Genomic DNA, 19,500 nt, shown 5'->3' with positions numbered 1-19,500 from the left:
CTCTTTCTGTTCGGAATGTATTTAAGTCTTTTGTATATGTAATTTTGTCTATATAAAAGCCAAGTCTCTGGTTAAGCTCTCAATCTCTCAGGTCAAAAACAATGAGTAATTTGATAAATTTGATACACATCAGAAAAGCCTATAACCCCATAACACCAGAAAAGTTTAAAAAAAAAAATTTAAAAGGGACCAATAAATATTCACAAAATTGTCAAATTTTCGAGGAAAAATCAAATTTATCAAAGATTATCAACAGTAAATTCACTGTACACTTACAATATGAAAAATTCACGCAATTTCATAGTAATATCAATTTTCTAAACGTAGAAGGCCAATATGACGGAATTTTGCTACTATCTCTATGTTGCTTCTCAAGATGCTTCATTTCCGATAGAAAGGGTGGGGCAGAAACTTGTTGTAGATAAAGAACAAAGAGTTTAAAGTCAAGAAACACTGGAGGAAAAATAGATGATGAACCAGCTCCAGATCACGCTGAAGCCATTATAGCATTGAGGAAGAATGAAAGACCTTTTGGAGGTCCAAAGGTTGACTCAATTGGTGCAGCATGCCAATGCCAGATTCAACAACAGTAAAAGGATGTGCTGGCACCAGATTCGACGAAGTACAAAAGGGTGAAGTAGTGAGAGACCTACTTTAGTGGGATTCTCCCCAATGATATTCCTTCTAGCGGTACTGAAAAATCCAACGCAGAGGGAAACAAGTAGGACCAAGGAAATATAAAGCACTGATATGCCAACATTTCCCTTTGCTAGTTATATTTTCTGATATTTTAGTATACTCTGGTAGTACAAAACTCTGAACTACCCTTAGCTTTTTAACCTTATAGATAATTTTGGTAGTTTTAAGACCTATTTTTTTTAGCATTTTGAACGGACTTTATTCTTTTAAACTTCTGATGATACTAATAGTAACAATAACACCTGGATTCTTAGGATTGTAACGACTCTCAGCCATTTCTAGTCCCTAGGATTCGATCCTGCGCCATCTAAAGAGCTGGAAAGCCCGTTTCTTCTACTCAGAACCCGCTCTTTAGACAACCTGTAGCAGGCATTGGGTCTGTAATTGAGCTAAAATGGGCCTATTAGGGTTCTTTTTCAAACCCTCGCAATCCAGGTTCCTCGCACTTCTTGCTAAGCTTGGAAATGGCCATGGTAATGGGATGGGGTTTTTTTGAGGCAGTTGTGGAGAAGGCTGGATAAAGTGAACTGATTGGGGCGAATACCTGTTCTTTGCATTTCATTGAAGAGATTCAACGCCTCGTCGCCTTGCCCGGCCCTGGAGTAAGCTGCAATCATGATACTCCATGAGACCCCATTTCGATCAGGCATTTGCTCCAGAAATCTGCGACCATCTGCCAAATTCCCGCACTTGGCATACACGCTTACGAGTTTATTGGGTAGAGAAATGTCATTGCTATTAAATCTGAAAGCAGTTTGGATGATGTGCGCATGGACCAGCTTGGCCTCTGGCAGAGCTCTGTTGTTGAGGCAGCCGAAGTTTCATATTCGATAGTGAACACGTAGCAGAAATCTCATCCTCAAGGGTGCACTTCGAAAGAAACCAGCCACCAGCTCTTTCAGAAAAATGAACCACGGCACGCAATCCTTCAGCCCCTTTAAAATAGTAGGGCAAGGCAAATAAAAAGGCGCAATTTAATTCCCCAACCATCCATTTATAACAGCTACATTCATGGAAAATGAGCCCAATTTTCTCTAGAAGCTGAACCCACTAGAATATGTGCACTCTCGAAACCAGCGTTCACAACCAAACGAAGCCAAGACAAAGTAACAGGTTTCGAGGTCCAGATTTTGAACCAAAGCTCTGATACCATGTGTAAGAGACCTACTCTAGGGTCTGTTACCAGATCTACTTTCTTTTGAAATTAATGCGTTTAGAGGCGATAACTTACTTACATGACTTTTAAACAAGTGTAATTTTATCATTACATTCTAATCAACTTAAACTAAGGGGAATATTTCATTCTGATAAAATTTACAAGAGTAGTCTATGGAGGAATACCTGTACCGGTGGTGGCTGATGGAGATATCTTTGACCTGCTGCTCTTGCTGAACGCTACTCTTGACGGACCCATTAGATTTATCTCCCAGCCAACTTGGAAATAATCCCTAGCCCAGGAAACCTCCACAGGTTCCCTAGCCCTCCGAGCCCAAGTCCAACCAGATGTAGTGTGTGTCCAATGAAAGATCCATTGACAGTGTTAACACTCAGGAATGCATATGATTTTGGTGTTAACTTTGACATCAATAATCCATCCATATTGACATTGTTCTTCAGGGCTTTAATATACATTAATTGAGGTTATTGAGATTGGCTTCCTTTAGACCTCATGCATCTCTGAAACTTCTTTGGTCTTGCAATTCGTAGAGTTAGTTTGTACTTAATTTCTTTCACATCGAGCGGCCTTTTAACCATATTTAGAGAGGTAACGGCAAAAAGCTGATAATTCCTGTCCTCAGCCACTTTTTCAGCATCGAAATTGATGTTTCCATTTTGCATTGACATACATGGACCTGCAACATGGTTGACATTTGGAAAGCTGAATTCCTATTTCAACTTGGCCTAATTCTTTTATGCCAAGGAGCATTCTAACAACTTTTCTAAGAAGTTCATTATGATAAGATAGCTGGTCATTGTGATGGCAGCAAGACTCTTGGGGATCTTCACATGCAATTTTATAAGCAATGCATGCTTCTTGATGTCAAAATACATAGTTGGCCTTGTGTTTATTTTGGCATGGTAAACCAACAGGTAACAGCAGTTATACTTACCTGTTTCTTTGTGATTTCGTTTGTCAGGATGTACCATCAGACTTGTTTACCTCGAACTAAGCTCCTGCTTGTGTTTGTTCTTGATCCTTTTTTCTGAAATGGTTATCATAGTCACCTGGAGCATGATTGTCTCTTGAACACAGGGTAGCTCGGCTTTTGGTTTTTGCATGTATTGTGGCACTTTGACTTACTGACATCTCTTGTGTCTAAACTGTGACCCTATGTTCATTGGCCATTTTTGTGTTAAATTTTCTTAGGGATATATTGTTTTTTGCATAAGATAATTGCATAACTTTACTTACACATTGAATTTATCCCACAGCATTATAACATCGTTACAAAATATGCAATTATGTAGAAATAACAATATCATTAGTAATGCAGCAGAACAGTAAGAGGAACATCAGAAGAAAAACATGTACACAAATAGACACCAGGATTGGTTGGAGACCAGGGCAAACCCCTAAAAGGGAAAACCCTTCCAAGTTCTTCTTCTATTAGATTGTCATCGAAAGTTCAATAGAGGTACAAAGGATAAAAATATTAATCAGAACATCAGACTACCTAGGGTCTATACATCTTGTTCACAACATCGTTTGTAAACAAGATTTATTGTTAATGCTGTTGCTCAATACTGACATCAATGGCTTTAGAGTCGCTTCATAGAAAGATTATTGCTAAACTGTGAGGAACAGAGATGATGATGATACCATACAACACACTGTCATACCATTGTAATATAATACCACTGCAGACATTATATATATGATGTTGATTCCACTGCTCAGCATATACCATTACTTCTCTGGCAAATGCATTCTTTCGGCAGAATTGAGACCATATCATATTCTGATGACCTGAAACCATACCATACTCTAATATGCCAAAACTCCGCAATACTCTGATATGCCGTGATTATAGTGCCAAGGAACCATGCCAACAAGATCACAGAAGAGGGCAAATTTGAATTTTCAAATTAATAATTTCACTTGCCTAATGGTAGTCTTAGATTGAATTCAAATTATTATATAAGATTTTTATTTTTAATATTTGATTGCCCAAAAATAATATTCTCGTTTGACCTTAGGACTTGCACTTTAGGGCTTATGGAATCTATGGGAAATTTATCCTATAGCTGCGCAATTTTCAACATTTTGGAAGGCCTCTGAGTACAATCATTATCTTGCCCACTTTGTATGTATTGTTTTTCTTTGACGTACTTTGTTATGCACACTGTTGTACTTATGTTGAGGACTTAGCACACTGTTGTACTTAAGTTGAGAAGTTACCCTTTACCCAACATGCCTACAACAGAGAACCATCCATGGCTTTACAGGAGATGGTGCTTCCAAGCTTGTTTTAGCTTTCAACTTCTTGCTCCTCTTGATGTTAATTTCTAACTAGTGTTGGCTTCTATAGCACCTACACATGCTCATGAACAGGATAAAGGTGAACAGTTTGGCTTGGAAGATGGATCCTCATTAAATTTTTTTGTTTTTTGTTTTTTTTGGGTTTTAATTTGTTTCTTTGTAAGTTATAGTCTATTCAACTATTCTGAGAGCCCACATATATTAACTGTTATTTTTGTATTGCGAGAGAAGAAGAGAAGAATTAGTGGAATAGAGTTCCCATCTCTTTTGTTTGCCGTCCTACTCAGTTGCTTGCCGGACAATGTCTGTCAAGCATCTCTGCTCTCTCAGAAAAAGGCTTCATGTGAAACACATAGGACATATAATGTATCTGACAGCATTATAGAAGTTAGACGTCAATTACCTTGTGCCAGACATGTATGAACACCTGTGCTCTATGTCTATGAAAGAAGAGGGGAGTTAGCATAAGGGAGTATCTGTCTGCCTCTCTCTCTCTCTGGTTTCCTTTATGCCTTCACAATTACTTGCTCAACTTGACATACAGAGCATTTTTTCTTTCACAGATACAGCTTTGTATGAAACATATTTTGCACACATGTAACATTTATTACAAGGCAATCGAAGTTGATATAACCTTTGTGGATTTATATTGAATGGCCATACTCCAGTCTGATTGAAATGCCCTGCTTATCAGCAACACTGTAATCATTGATTCATTAGGTGGCTAATACACCTATAGATCCTCACATAAGATTGTGATTCTTGGGTTCATGGGTTGTATTCTGACTTTCATCAATTATCAGGAGTGTTAGGTCTCAGCTGATAGTTCTAATGTTGCTAATCATTTGAATTTAAGTCAACAAGTTGTATTTGTGTCCTATCTACTCCATGTCCCAACCAAAGACACTATTAATTCAGGATAGATTAGTGATGGAGGGGAGAGATATAAGATGTCCTCTATTCTCTTACTGAGTTTTCATTTGTTTCTCAGATGTCAATGACGGCAAATGTGTGAGCTCCTGAGTAAAATTGTGTGTGTGATTCCTTTGTCTGCTTGTAAACTATTTTATTGGACATTTCAAGGATTTTGGAATAGTTTCATCTGATGATGATTTAGAAATTAGAATAATCCTCAATCTTTTGACTTTGGTCAACTGGAAGGAAGAGAATGTATCTGCCTTCTTTTTGTGTAGGTTTTATTGATATATTGTAAATTTTGATACAGGATCCTTATTTATCTGTACATAATTCCCAATAAAGTAAAAAAATGAAGTTATAAATTTTGAGTGTGTAAAACTCATGTGGAGAAATTCTGTGCTTCATAAAAATTAATTATTATAAAATGACTAATATAGAATAGACGTTATATAGACATGCATGGTTACCCATGATACTTGAGTAGGCCATTGCAAGTTGGTGATTATAAAATGACTAATATAGAATAGACGTTTTATAGATATGCATGTTTACCCAAGATACTTGAGTAGGCCATCCCAAAATTTAAGTGGAAAGTGGCTACCTTTTAGGGTGCTTGGTGGTGGTTTACGTTGTTATCTATGTTTTAAAGGGAAGGTTCCACAGCTGTTAGGGATGTGTTCCTTGTGTTCTTTGGCATCCCAGTGTTTTCAGCATCCTGGGCAAAGTTCCTGCTTGGTGAGGCCATCCAATATGGGTCATTGTATGATGCTCTTCACTTTAAATATTGGTGGGGTGGTCTGGCTGTTTCTGTTTTCCATTTAATTTCTTATTTTTTTTTTCAACATTGAAAAGAAGGAAACCAATCTAAAACTTTTTGGACTGCTTGCGAAAGTGGATTGAGAACATGCCTTAGGATGTGTATTGTGTTGGAAACACTGAGAAGGGGGTGAATCATTGTCTCTTTCAATTTTTATGTTATGCCAGTTAGGATTTTATCACAAGTTAAATCAGAACACAAGAAGTAGAAAAGAAAATAATTTTATTAATGAAGATAGTGAGGACTCCAATCTTCTTTTACAAAAATTCAGGCTCCAACATGTACAACAAAATCTTTAACTTCTTCAAGGCTCCAACCTTGAATGAGGACTACAATCCTCAAACACAAATCCAGGCACCGACCTGGCCTCGATGAGGACACCAATCCTTTTAGGCTCCAATCTAAACAAATACTTCAAATCAACTTCTCCAAGATTTTCCAAAAACTGCGCCAAGGATGACTACCAAAGATGGCTTCAAGATTGTTGATGAAGGACATGTACAACAAAATCTCTTACTTCTTCAAGGCTCCAACCTTGAATGAGGACTACAATCCATTGTTTTAAGATCCGGCTGGCTCGGAACCGACTTGGCCAAGTTGGTCTAAGCCGGGAATTTTTTTTCAACCTGGCAGAAAATTCGGTTCGGTTGGCCGAGTCATAGCATGACTCGGCCGAGTCGGTCATTACTAGGCTGGATCCGTAACTACTCGACCGGGTAGCTGACAGTGGCCAGTGAACCATAAAAACACACCTTTTTTTATTTTTATTTTTTAATTTTTCTAAGTGTGGGGGACTCCAAAGGGGTTTATGAATTAGTTTGCTGGTCTTTGGGATCCATTCCCCTCTCCCAAACCCTAGTATTTGATCATATTGCCCTACTAAGGCTATGCTATTCATGGTAATGTTAAATTCTTAAAGTAAAAGTGACATTCTCCTTGATCTTCATTTTCATCATTTTACTTAAATTTTTAACATTACCATGAAATGACTTAGGATGTTTGAGAGTGGTTCCGAGCTCATTGGATTTCATATAGAGAAAGTAGAATTTTAGATTTCATTCAAAATCCAGCAGACTTGTCGGTTTTTTAGGATTTCAGGATTGGGGGATTGTAATGTTTCCATTGAATTTTGTCATGTATTAGGGTATGGAACTCGTATTTAATCAAGAGCACCAATCCTTCTATGTACCTTGATGTTAGTGACATTGGTTGTCGAACTCCTCCGGGATTCGCTCCCAAATCGGGAGCTTCCGAAAATGTTGCTCTCGCTCCCATTTTCGCTCCCGCTCCCCGCTTTCGCTCCCGCTCCCAAGTAACACTGAGCCAGATGATGTTGGCAACTCTAGCAGTAGCCAGTAGTATTGGTCACAGACTTTTGTTGTAGAGGCCATTTCTAGCCTCCTTGGTTATGTGTTTTTGTTTTGATCTCTATATCATCATCGTGTATGTATTGGATAGTGCACTGGGTGCCATTTTAATATAATGGATATATTCATGAGCCTACTTTGATCATATGTTGTCTTCTATCTATATTCTAATGCTGTGTGTTTGGAAACATGAATGAAAATCTTTAAAATTATGTGTTTTTGTAAAAAATAAATATTTAATGTATTTTTTACAACGACCGAGTCATTGAAATGGAGCTGACCGGGTCGATACCGAGTCGGAGTCGACCCTCGGCCGAGTCAGAGTTTTAAAACATTGCTACAATCCTCAAACACAAATCTAGGCACTAACCTGGCCTCGATGAGGACACCAATCCTCTTAGGCTCCGACCTAAACAAATACTTCAAATCAACTTCTCCAAGATTTTCCAAAAACTGCGCCAAGGATGACTACCAAAGTTTGGTGTTCAGTTTTTTTTCTTGTTATAGAAGAATCTTGGTTATTTTTTTGGTTAGTTGGTTCAATCTAGAGGAATTGGAAACTACCATGGGTTCGTACTTGTGTGATGCGGGGTTGATTTTGACATACTATAATCTCTAGGTGCACTACATAGTACACACACCTCCAAGTATGACACATGAGCTAACCGAGGTTTGAACCAGTGATGTCACAAGGAGTGCCTTAACAGTACACTATTTCTAAATGAACTACACGTCTGGGGATGCTATGGAATATACGTTCGCAAAAAAATAATATGGATGTGTTCTAGATTTATAAAATTTAGTTTCAATTTTTTTATATGTTTTCTTGTTGCATTTGGCTGCCCCCTCAAATTTGCGGGATATCAACCAGCTGTTATGGAACCTGCCATACCTGAACCTTGGGTAAAATATTTTTTATATTAAGTTGGGTTTTCTGATAAGAGGGGGAATTAGAGTCGCAGAAATTTCTGGTGCAATGTTATTGATGGGTTGAAGGCAGTTGAAAGAAGTTTTTGCTTTCTCACAGTACAAGGATAAAGGAGCATGCTATATAACTAAAATGGTTTATCAAGGAAAAATTTGAAGATTTTGGGCTTTCGTTTGTGATGCTGGTCGTTTGGTAAAAGATGAAAAAAAACTCTATTTGAGTATGTAGGTGCTCATGTTGATGTTTTCAGCTCAGGCTTTAGACAGCGTTTCTTTTTCTCTTTATTCTATATATTTATGCATGCTGGAGGGGATCTATCACGGGACCATAATATACTTACACTTGTAGAATATTTGGCAAGTCTTAATGAATTCCCAAAATCCAAATTGCAAATATATGGGGACACTAAAAAGGATTTAATTTATTTTGTAGAAAATTTGTGTTTTCTTCATCGAAAGACTAAAACAAACCAGTTCGATGCTATAGAATTGGCAAATCCTTTGTGGAAGTAAATGTAAAAATGTTCCAGTGGCAGATGTTAGCCCCTAATTTTCTGACGCAGTTATTGAATTTTTACTTGCCTTTCCTATTCCGGACTCCAGAGAGACAACTCGTTTTGGTTAATATTCATTTTCTCATTGATTAATTTTATGCCGAGTACTAACAATCGATGATTTACCACATACAGGATGGAAATGAAGTATTCTTCAGGATCAAACGTAGTACTCAACTGCGGAAGTTAATGAATGCTTATTGTGATAGGCAATCCGTTGATTTTAACTCCATAGCGTTTCTGTTTGATGGGAGGCGTTTACGAGGGGAACAAACTCCTGAAGAAGTAAGATTTTTCTGTTGTATGTGTTTGAGTACACGCTTCCTTTTTACTGTTATTGGACTATTTTCAGAAATTGGCAGACCTAACAGATAATGTTTCTAAGGAATATTTTTTTAACTGAACAACATTTTTTCTTTGATGTTTAACAGCTTGAAATGGAAGATGGGGATGAGATTGATGCCATGCTTCATCAAACAGGAGGCAGGCGTTAAAGTGCTGCAAACTGGATGACAACCACTTTCACTTGAAAGACGGTTTGAATTTGGAAATATGTCAGAACTTTTTGAACTTAGTTTCGGCATGTAATATTAATTTAGATGTCTTTGTATGCAAAACCTTGCAATAAACAATGGATGTGAACTCGAAGCTGTCTTGATTGCCTTTTCTCTATTATGGTAATATTCTGCTGTACATGTTTGGCACATAATATCAAATCTTTGGCGTTAACATTTGATTGAAGTACGCTCAATTTTGTCAATGTTGGTTTCATTCTTGTGTTTGGCCATAAATTGAGTTGTTTGAAGTGAATTATATTTCTTTTCTTTGAATTGTAATTGCAAATACAGGTGTTCAGTATTAGTGTAATGGTGTGGAGATGCGAGAGGAGAAGTTGTGCAATGTGGTTGTAGGATTTTAGCATTTATCACTTTAACTCTGCTGCTTTTGGTGTTAGGTTTAATCGTAACCTGAGCAATTCATAGGTGCATGGAACGCTACATAAAGGATCAACTCTTTGTAAGATGCTGTGCGCATTTTCTGTGAAGGGAAACCTAAAATTGCAGTATTAGTTACTTTTGTTTTTATTATCAGCTAAATGTTTAGTTGGTTGTTGGCATTGCTAACAAATCTCGAACTTTGATGAAGATACTGAATGCATCCACATTTTTCCACCGTCTTGTAAAAGGAGTGTTGAGTAGCTGTGGTTGAGTAGCATGCCTCACATCTCCGGAATTTCATTGCCATCCTCTCGATTATTGATCTTTGTCAACTGATCTAGCTAGACTCAGCAGGTTGACCTTGTATTTCTGACATCGACTGATATAATTAATCTCTTCGTTATCAATCCCAACATCGATTTCTTTCAATCAGTCTCGTGATTGATCTCTCGATTATCGTAACCTATTTACGCGCTGATCTAGTTTACACTAGGGTAGACGTAATGCATTTCTTAGATATTTTGCATCCAAAGGCTGCCACCTGTGATGAGCATTTAATGGAGAAATCACTGATCTTGTGTAGACTAGGATGGACACGTGGTCCATTTGGATATTGTTGCATCCAAAGGTTGCAATCTGTGATGAGCATTTAATGATGTAATGATGAAATCACTGATCTAGTGTAGATTAGGATGGACATGTGGTCCATTTCTTGGATATTTTTGCATTTAAAGGTTGCAATCTGTGATTAGCATTTAATGATGGTAGATGCTCTTTATTGTCAGAAATGTGAAGTTATGAACCTTTGGATCAGTTAGATGTGGGATGTGAAGAAAAGGCTACAAACACTTTTCCATTAACTTAAGATATGAGTACATCTTTACCTTTGGTCTGTGCAAATTGAAAATATAATGCACTCGAGGCAACTTACTGTCACAAACTCCTTTGGTCTTTGCAGTCGAAAAATATAAGGGCACTCGAGGCAACTCACTTTCATAAACTCTCTCGTGTCTTTGCACTTGAAATATAAGGCACTCGAGTTAACTCACTTCATGAAACTTTGGCTTGTGCTACAACAACTTGACAACACAACAAAATTGCAAGTTGAGAACTTTGGCTTGTGCTAAACAACTTGATATCACCAGCAAAATTTCATGTTGAGAGCTTGAACTACCAGGTGGCTCTCTACTTAATGTTTATTAATATATTGTCACTGTTGAGTCCAGTTGCAATACGAACTTACTAACTTTTATCTCCAATACAGCTCAGGAAATTTAGCTCTGGTTGATCTTCTTGCCGCAAATTGCCACGGCCACGGCGTGGTCTCCTTTATGCTCCACCCTCGCTTCCAGAGCGTGAAGGTGGTTGTTGGTGTGCCTTTGCTGGCATCGTAGATTATCCAATTGGTCCATGATTTCACTTTGGCCAAATTGAATGTCATTGCCAAAAGCTACTAGCTTGTTATAGTCATCATACCTTTGGTTTCTGAGGTTGTCCATGTTCACTTGAATGTTCTGGATTTGAGCAGGATAGACTGCAGCGTTGCAGTCATCATACATTTGCTTCTTGAGGTTGTCCATGTTCATTTGAATGTTCTCTATTTAACCAGGATAGACTCCATTGTTGCTAGAGCAACCACATGCCTCGGGGAGCCATCAACTCTTATTTCTCACGGCTGCCCAACGAACTTGACAAGGCATCATTGTCCCGCTCTGGCTAGTCTGCTTGTCGCAGATTGCCCTCCCCCCCACAAATTGAATGTCATTGCCAAAAGCTACTAGCTTGTTATAGTCATCATACCTTTGGTTTCTGAGGTTGTCCATGTTCACTTGAATGTTCTGGGTTTGAGCAGGATAGACTCTAGCGTTGCAGTCATCATACATTTGCTTCCTGAGGTTGTCCATCTTCATTTGAATGTTCTGTATTTAAGCAGGATAGACTCCAGTGTTGCTAGAGCAACCACATGCCTCGGGAGCCATCAACTCTCTCTTATTTCTCACGGCTGCCCAACGAACTTGACAAGGCATCATTGTCTCGCTCTGGCTGGTCTGCTTGCCGTAGATTGCCCTCCCCCCCACAACGTGGGTCTCCCTTGGTGGCGAGGCGTCTCGACGTATCCAAAACACTTGAAAGGGTGACGGGCGCAAGCACCCTCCCAACCCCCCAAAGCAACAAAAAGCATTGTAACTTTTACCATTGCCCCCAAAGAGAATTGAGGGGCTATCCTGCACCAGTCATCATCGTAATGAACTCCATACCTAGGCAAAGCGAGACGAGGATTCCTCATCATAGGGCTTTGGACGCTAAACGCGGCGTCCTTCTACCTCTTTTACACTTGCCTTTGCGTATTTCCTCTATCACATTGAGCCCATCCCCATTGTAATTCCTCGTGGGGGCCTTGAGAAACCAAAGTCTTGCCACAAGTGCCAATCAGTGTCAAACCACTAGTATCATGAACAAGTTCCCCACTGCTCACGAACCAGAAGAGGATAATTTGCCAATGCTTGGCCAAGATTTGTTAACCCTGGCTCTTCTCCTATCCCTTGTACTGCGTCATGCAAACGAACTGGGTTGATGAGAATGCCAACCATTTTGTTCTCCTTGGAAGTTCTAGGGTCTCAAGGATCATCCAAGGCTACCAACACACCCCGTGTTTTGCACCAATTGCTAGCTTCTTCGCCTCTTCCCCAAGGCCTAGACGACTGTGAGGCGTGCATGAGCCCCACAACCCTTATCACATTGCACATCACTACCATCTCGCACCACGACAAAGCAATGCATAACCAACTCCAAGGATGGGATTTAATAGCCGTGGGTGACAACCTCAGACGCTGGCCCTTGCTATCACATCTATTTAATATGGGGGTGGGGCGCGCGTGGATGCTGGACAAGCTCCGCAGTCGCCTCCACCACGTGTCCAACAATTAAGGCACCCCCATCGAGGAAGTGTAATATGTAGCAAAATAAAAATAAAATAAAATAATTATAAAATATTTTCATTCTGAAATGAGTTATAGTCTTTGGGCAATTGTTATTGATAAGCCATGGTACTAGAATTATGGTATTATAACTAATTTTATTTTGTTATATTGTAAATATTAAATTTCAACTTAAAAAATGTTATAATATTAAATTAAATTGTAATATTTTGATTTTGAAATGAGTTATGGTTTTTGGGCATGTGGTATTGATAAGTTATGACATTGTAACAAAGCCTAAATTACCACGAGACTGTGGATATAATTTTTTTTAGATATATATATATATATATTTTTAATTTTTTTAATATAATTTACATAAAAATAGTTATCAACTCATTAGAAAAACCAATTTTTATATATATTTTGAATATTTAGTTTAATATATATATATATTTTTTTCAAAAACTTTAACAAACTTCATAAAAATCTGTTTAAAAATTTTAAAACCACAGGTTTTTTTTAACCAATTTTTTTTTTTAGATTTTTTTTTTAATATAATTTATATAAAAATAGTTATCAACCAATTAGAAAAACCAATTTATATACCAATTTTTATATATATTTTGAATATTTAGTTTAATATTTTTTTTTTTTTCAAAACTTTAATAAACTTCATAGAAATCTGTTTAAAAATTTTAAAACCAAAGATTTTTTTGGACCAAAATAATAAATAATATAACTTTTGATAGTTATTTTGTTATGTATGGTTAAACATGCTTTGATAATTGTTTTATCATAGTTATTTCGAAGTAGATTGTCATATTCCAACATAAATGATTAAAATGACACAAATGTTAGTTTCAAATGTCATTTTGTTAATATAATCATTTTACTATTTTTATTTTTATGATGTGAATGTTATTTATTGAACAAGGTACACAGTGTTTTGCAGGAGGATGCTGGTACTTGCTATTTTCATATGAAGTTTATGTTTTTCTTAAATTTATTTTATGTTTTTTTTTTTAAATTATTGAAAAGGAAAGTAGCACTAATTGGTTATTAGAAATTACCTATAATTCTAAAAGATTGAATAGGATTTGAATAATTTTTTTTTTGTTAACTTTTACATAAATCAATATAATTTTTGGGGTTTTCTTCAACTAAACTATTATATATAGATATAATTGCTTTTGATGCAAGTTCATTAGGCTAGGTTGAATAGTGGGTATTTTGGATCAAAAAGTTTTTGGTAATCAAAGTTGGAGCCTTGCTCGAGATTGAAATTTGGTTAACTTGCTTAGCGTGCTTGTAGGTGGTTGCGTTAGGTTCAAGAGTAGAGGAACAATCTCTTTGATTTGACCTTGAGCCTCCTCAGTGATAGGGGTCAAGTCTAATCATTCCTCTTGTACCAAAGGACTTTTTTTTTCTTCTTAATGTGTATTTTGTATGTTCTATATACTTGGTTTCTAGCATTATTTAGTGAAAAGTCATGATGTCTTGTGTGAATTGGGTCTAAACAAGTGGTTGTGGGAAATTATATTCTTGTAATGACATATTAATCTCTTATTAATTATATTTATAATGGGTTTGAACAGTATTGTTGACTTAGTCTTGTGCCCCAAAAGATGTATGTTTACCCTCTTATGCTTACGATCCTCATAATATGGGGAAGTACTAAGGGTTTTTCTTGGGTGTTGTAAAAAAAATTAGGATGCCCCTTATGTCAAACATTATCTTTTAGTTTTCTTCATTTTTTTGTCAAGATGCATTTTTCAGTTCGAATGGGAGAAATTTGTAATGCGCATAATGTTGACATGAGTCAAATAATGTTAAAATTAACAAGAATAGGCTAATCTTGTAAATAAATTAATTTAGATCCATCTTAAGCTCATATTATCAAGCATCAAGAGGGTTGAATTCACTCAATGTGCAATCTTTGAGGGGAGCAAAAATGAAATTTGTGTCATAAATATTTGATCTCGCTTGTTGCTTGATATTTTTGATATTTTATTTTAAATTAGATAATTATAAGAAAATGTGTAAGGTCCCACTGCAAATTAAAGTCTTCAGGAAAAAATAATAATTTTACACACTTCAATCACTATTTGACAAAATTCTAAAGAAAAAGCTCAAAAAATAATGTAATTTAATTAAAATAAACATTAACAAGAAAATTAACTTCATCTAAAATAGGTGATATACAATAAATTAAAAACTATCGAAGAATTCAAGCCCTCACGTTACAACACTGAAGTATAGAGATAATACGAATCAAATAACTTTAACCTAAGACATAATAACACTTTCATTGCATGATATTCAATTTTACTATAATTTTCATAAATTTCAAAGGAATTTGATAACTTTAACCTAAAACATAAAAACACTTTCATTGTATGATATTCAATTTTACTATAATTTTCACAAATTTTAAAGGGATTTGATAAGTAAATAGAAAATCTAAAAAATAAAAACATTTTTCTTTTCAAAATCCTTGACTCCTATATATATATATTTCTTTTTAATAACATAATTTAGCTATGGGGAGACAAAAGCAAGATTAATTGTCTTTCCCCGACAAAGAAAAGAAGATATAATTTGATTAGGGATTAGAGATTTCAACAAATAACCAGGCTGAATATTTAACCCTTTGGCAAGGATTGGAATTGGCTCACTCTAAAGTTCTTTAGCAATCAATGGTTTTCGACAATTCTGAGATTGTAATCTACTAAATAAACGAAGTTAAAGAAAATGATGAGCAAATCTCGACATATATTCTGCATCGAATCAAGCTATTATTGAAAAAATTTGATTTGATTAAATTTTTCCATGTCAAAAAAAGCTCAACATGGTCGCAGATTCATTGGCCAATCAAGGGCATTATTAGAACAAGGTTTGTTAAAGATTGATGAAGGGATTTTGGTTACAAAACCAATACCATGATGAGTCAAATTAATTTTTTTTTTTGTTTCTGACATGCATAAGAATTAAACTTGGAATAAGGAATCGAGTTTTTCATGCTCATATTGGAATTTGCTTCAAATTGTAATTTTCTTCTTTCTTCTTTTTTTTTTCCCGGCTTGAGTAGGGAAAGATGTTCAAAGCTTCAGACCAGAAGAAGAAAAAGCTGCATATTATTTATATTATAAATAAAAACTCATGTACAGTTTGGAGAAATAGACAATATTTCCAGCCAAAAAACAAGATGGGTCTCTTTATCTACAGATTCATTGTTTGTGTATTTGCTAATAGATCTAGTTTGTTGATTGATAGAAATATTAGATTCTAATGCAGAGAGATAAGGAGCCAAAAACATAATCCCAGATTAAAAAGAAACGGGATCATGAAACATACCATGATAGATAAGATTTCTATATACCAATGATGGAGAATGGATGAATATAGTATTTGTTGGATTCTACAGTGATGCTCCGATGCCAAATGTGGCTTTGTGTTTGCAAGCTTTTCTTTGATAGCTCGTCCACCACCTCATTTTGTGAACGCTTAATATGTGAAATAGGGAAGAGTGAAGACTTCCATAATGTTGAAATCCCACACAACCATCCAGATAGATTGTCATTTTTTATAGATTGTTTTCCGGTCACATGCTCTATGATAATTTTGGAGTCCTCGAAGATTTGAATTGGGCCAATATTCAAAAGAGAGCAGAGGATGAGAAGACCATGTAGAGCCATGGCCTCGGCTTTGTTGCTAGTCCCTGGGCCTCCATTCCAGAAGATTGAATAATGCTGATCCTTTACAATGCTGATGAAAATTCCGCAAGCACATAGACCATCTTTTGCAGCTCCGTCAAAGTGAGCCCGCGGGAAAAAGTGCTGAAGAAGGGCGTCTGCATTAGCATGAGCTTTCATTCGCTGGGGAATATATGGGAGGATATAGAGATAATAGGGGATAATTTTGTCAAATATGTGCTTGAAGTCCTCTTTGCAGTTTTGAAAAATCTTTCTGTTTCGCCATTTCCAAATGAACCAGCAGACAATAAGTGGAATAGGCCTCTAGATGATTTTCTGGGCACCCCACCATTCATAAGCATCCGTAATGGAAGAATGTGTTTTGATAGAAAAACCAAAGTGAGAAGCCAACTGCTTCCATAGGTCCTGTGTGTGGAGCAGTTAAGAAATATGTGCATGTTGTCCTCTGTCTCAGATAGACAGATTGAGCAGATAGCTGGGCTGTGCCAGTTCCTTTTTTGTAGATTGGTCCATGTAAGGTTTTTATTATGAAATACTAGTCAGGAGAAAAGTATAATTTTTAATGGGCATCCAGATTTCCAGAAAGTATTTGGAAATATTTTCCAGGAAAACTCATGTTGCTCTTCTATTAAGAAGAGATATATATGGCCTCTAAATGATTGGTATCTATAGTTCGAGAAGACATTAATGGTGAATGTAGTGGTGCTAAATCAAGGAAACAAAGCTCATTGATATATATAGAACATTGAGGCAACTATGGAAGCTGTAGTTTAACTAGCCGGAGGAAGCTGCAATCTAATTATGGAAATTGTTTGATTTTCGCTACTTTTAACAGTATGGGCAATTCCTCTGTTTAGTTAGACAACTCCAACTATAAAAACGTAAACTTTGAAATTAAAGCTTTAATTTTTCAAGTTTGTCAATGGACCTCGCATAGTTTCAAGTCTATGGAAAATGATTTTGAAAACGCAGAGGAAGAGCTCAACATCACGCTCGCAAAAATGGCCGGTGCTCTGGACTTTGTCATAAATCTGATCTCACGACATGCTGAGATGATATTGACGGAATCACGAGCTTTGACATAACTTCTAAATCAAAGAATGGGAACACTGGAGGTCAAGATGGACCGTCTTCAGCTGGGAAACGAAATAATGGAATTCCGTAGTGGAAATCATATAATAAATATGATTTTTTCTGAGGTGATTAATGAATATGATTATCATCCAGATGGAAAAGGGATAGACCCAACACAATGAGAGAAGAGACTTGAAATTCTTGAGTGGGAAGAATGCTTTGGAGCAAACCACATGCTTATGTCTGATTATTTTTCATCTTCACCAAGCCCTATAAATACTCAAACTTTGATTTCTCCAAGGCCATAAAGGACCCCTCTCCCTTCTGCCACCCCCCAATAATTTTTGGATTCTCAAGTGCCGAAGATTATGTTGTTTCACCTTGGCCTTATTGAATTATCAAAAGTTTTTTTTTGAGCACAGATTAAAAAAACCTTAGGGAGTCAAAGTATTTAACTCATTGTTTTGACCATATTCTAGTTTATCTTTAGTTTATTCAATATTTCTTTAGTTTATCCTTAATTTATTCAATATTTCTTTAGTTGATTAGGGCTAATTCTTAGGAAATATTGTGTTTTTTTTTATTGAATATGTCTACTTCTATATTAATACAAAATAATTTTACACCGAGGTCATGGACTCGTAAAAGCTAGCCCGAAGATGCAGCATGTTTACAAGCATAGCATATCAATATGCAAAAAAACCCAGCTGAGTATTGCCCTGAAGAACTGCAAAGAACCTGACCATGACTAAAGCAAAAAATCAGAAAACCCCCATTGTTGTACATGGAATTGAGAATTAAGCAGGGGCCATATGGCAACCATAACAGGAAAACTAGAGCATATCGATTGAACCGAGAGACATTGCCTGAAACTCAAAACTGAATACAGACTTCAGAAGTAGCTATGACTACAACCGAGGCTGGACACCTAAGGCTAGCAGAGTGCCCCCTTCGCAGGAGAAACTAGCGATTTGAGCTAGAGCACTTATCATGATAGCAAGGAAGGTTATAAGTGAACATTCTCGAGCTTACTAAATTCCCAAAAAACCAAAAAGCACCAACCTGTTTAAACATCATGAGAGGGATCGGGCGGCTCTTCGATGATGCGACATCCATACTTGTAATCATCGTCGTCCTCAGAGGAGCCCGCCTGATCCTTCATGATTTGGGAAGCTTTGCTTTTGCCTGAGCCTGAAGCCTTGCTCGGTTCAAAGTTCATCTGGATGGAGCCATGTCTATCTTCCGCTAGCCTTTCCGTAGTCGCCCCAAGGGAACCTACTTCTTGACCTGAATTGAGCTCGCTAAGCTCTATGGTGACCGTGGCCATAGAGGAGAAGGTGCCATGACTACAGGGGAATTGTAACCGAGCGGAGTTAGTCGAAGAATTGAGGGAGCTCGCTGCCATATTGTGCAGTCCTCTGCCCCTACCCCATCCACTCCGAGTAGCCGGATACTGATCCATGCGGAAGTCCGAGCAAAAAGTCGAGGAGTCCGTCATGGAAGAGGAGGCCTGGTGGCCCGTTTGCCCCCGGGAGCTGCCTCTTCTGCAGCTCATCCTCTGGCGAAGTTTTGGCATAACTGGAGGAACAGGGTGATCCGGGCGGCTTGATAAACTATGGAGGCAGAGAGGGATGAGGACAAGCTTGGCTTCAGCACTCAAAAGGGCGAAAGGGAGAGCAACATAAGAGTGGCTAGCGAAATTGCAGGTGAGACAGTGAGTAGCTTGAAGGCATAGCCAGAAATTCACCCAACGAACCAGAGCCTAGTGTATTCCTGAGAAAGTTCAAAAGCAAACCGCTGCAGCTGCAAAGGAGGGACTTAAGCGTAAAGGAGAAACGCGAATGTGGCAAGTTGAGAGCGCCATGATCAGGAAATAAACCGGCGGAAGAGGAGGTACTGGCTGCATTAAAGCAGCATTAAACTTGAGCACAGGGGAAGTTATGACCGGTGCTGTGAGAGGCCAAGTGGTGGTGGAGATCAGCCACGCGCCCATCCAAACAGCTACCCACATACTGCGCCCATCCAAACAGCTACCCACGTACCTATACCACCGTCGGACACCCGGATCCGAGAGATTGGGAAATATTGTTA

At 37.3% G+C, this 19,500-nt stretch overlaps 1 protein-coding gene across 1 annotated transcript; it reads left to right on the top strand.

The window, feature by feature from the left end:
* Nucleotides 1-8,856: 8,856 nt before the first annotated feature.
* Nucleotides 8,857-9,507, top strand: LOC149265435 (small ubiquitin-related modifier 2). Its single transcript, XM_089393068.1, has 2 exons — nt 8,857-9,048; nt 9,195-9,507. The coding sequence occupies exons 1-2, from the start codon at nt 8,881-8,883 to the stop codon at nt 9,255-9,257; spliced, it is 231 nt and encodes a 76-aa protein (XP_089249194.1). The 5' UTR covers nt 8,857-8,880; the 3' UTR covers nt 9,258-9,507.
* Nucleotides 9,508-19,500: the final 9,993 nt, after the last annotated feature.

The sequence above is a fragment of the Pinus tabuliformis genome, chromosome 6 (assembly GCF_031772625.1).
Source record: "Pinus tabuliformis cultivar Carrire ecotype Pingquan chromosome 6, CPIR1, whole genome shotgun sequence".
In the NCBI taxonomy this organism is placed as follows: Eukaryota; Viridiplantae; Streptophyta; class Pinopsida; order Pinales; family Pinaceae; genus Pinus; species Pinus tabuliformis.
Note: the sequence above shows the minus strand (reverse complement) of the source record. Positions and strands in the feature narration are given on the sequence as shown.

What these genes read in the sequence shown, in the direction of transcription:
- LOC149265435 (XM_089393068.1), top strand. Translation starts at nt 8,881, where the DNA reads ATGATTTACCACATACAGGATGGAAATGAAGTATTCTTCAGGATCAAA. An exon ending in GGGAACAAACTCCTGAAGAA is followed by an intron (nt 9,049 to 9,194) that starts GTAAGATTTTTC and finishes GATGTTTAACAG; the next exon opens with CTTGAAATGGAAGATGGGGA.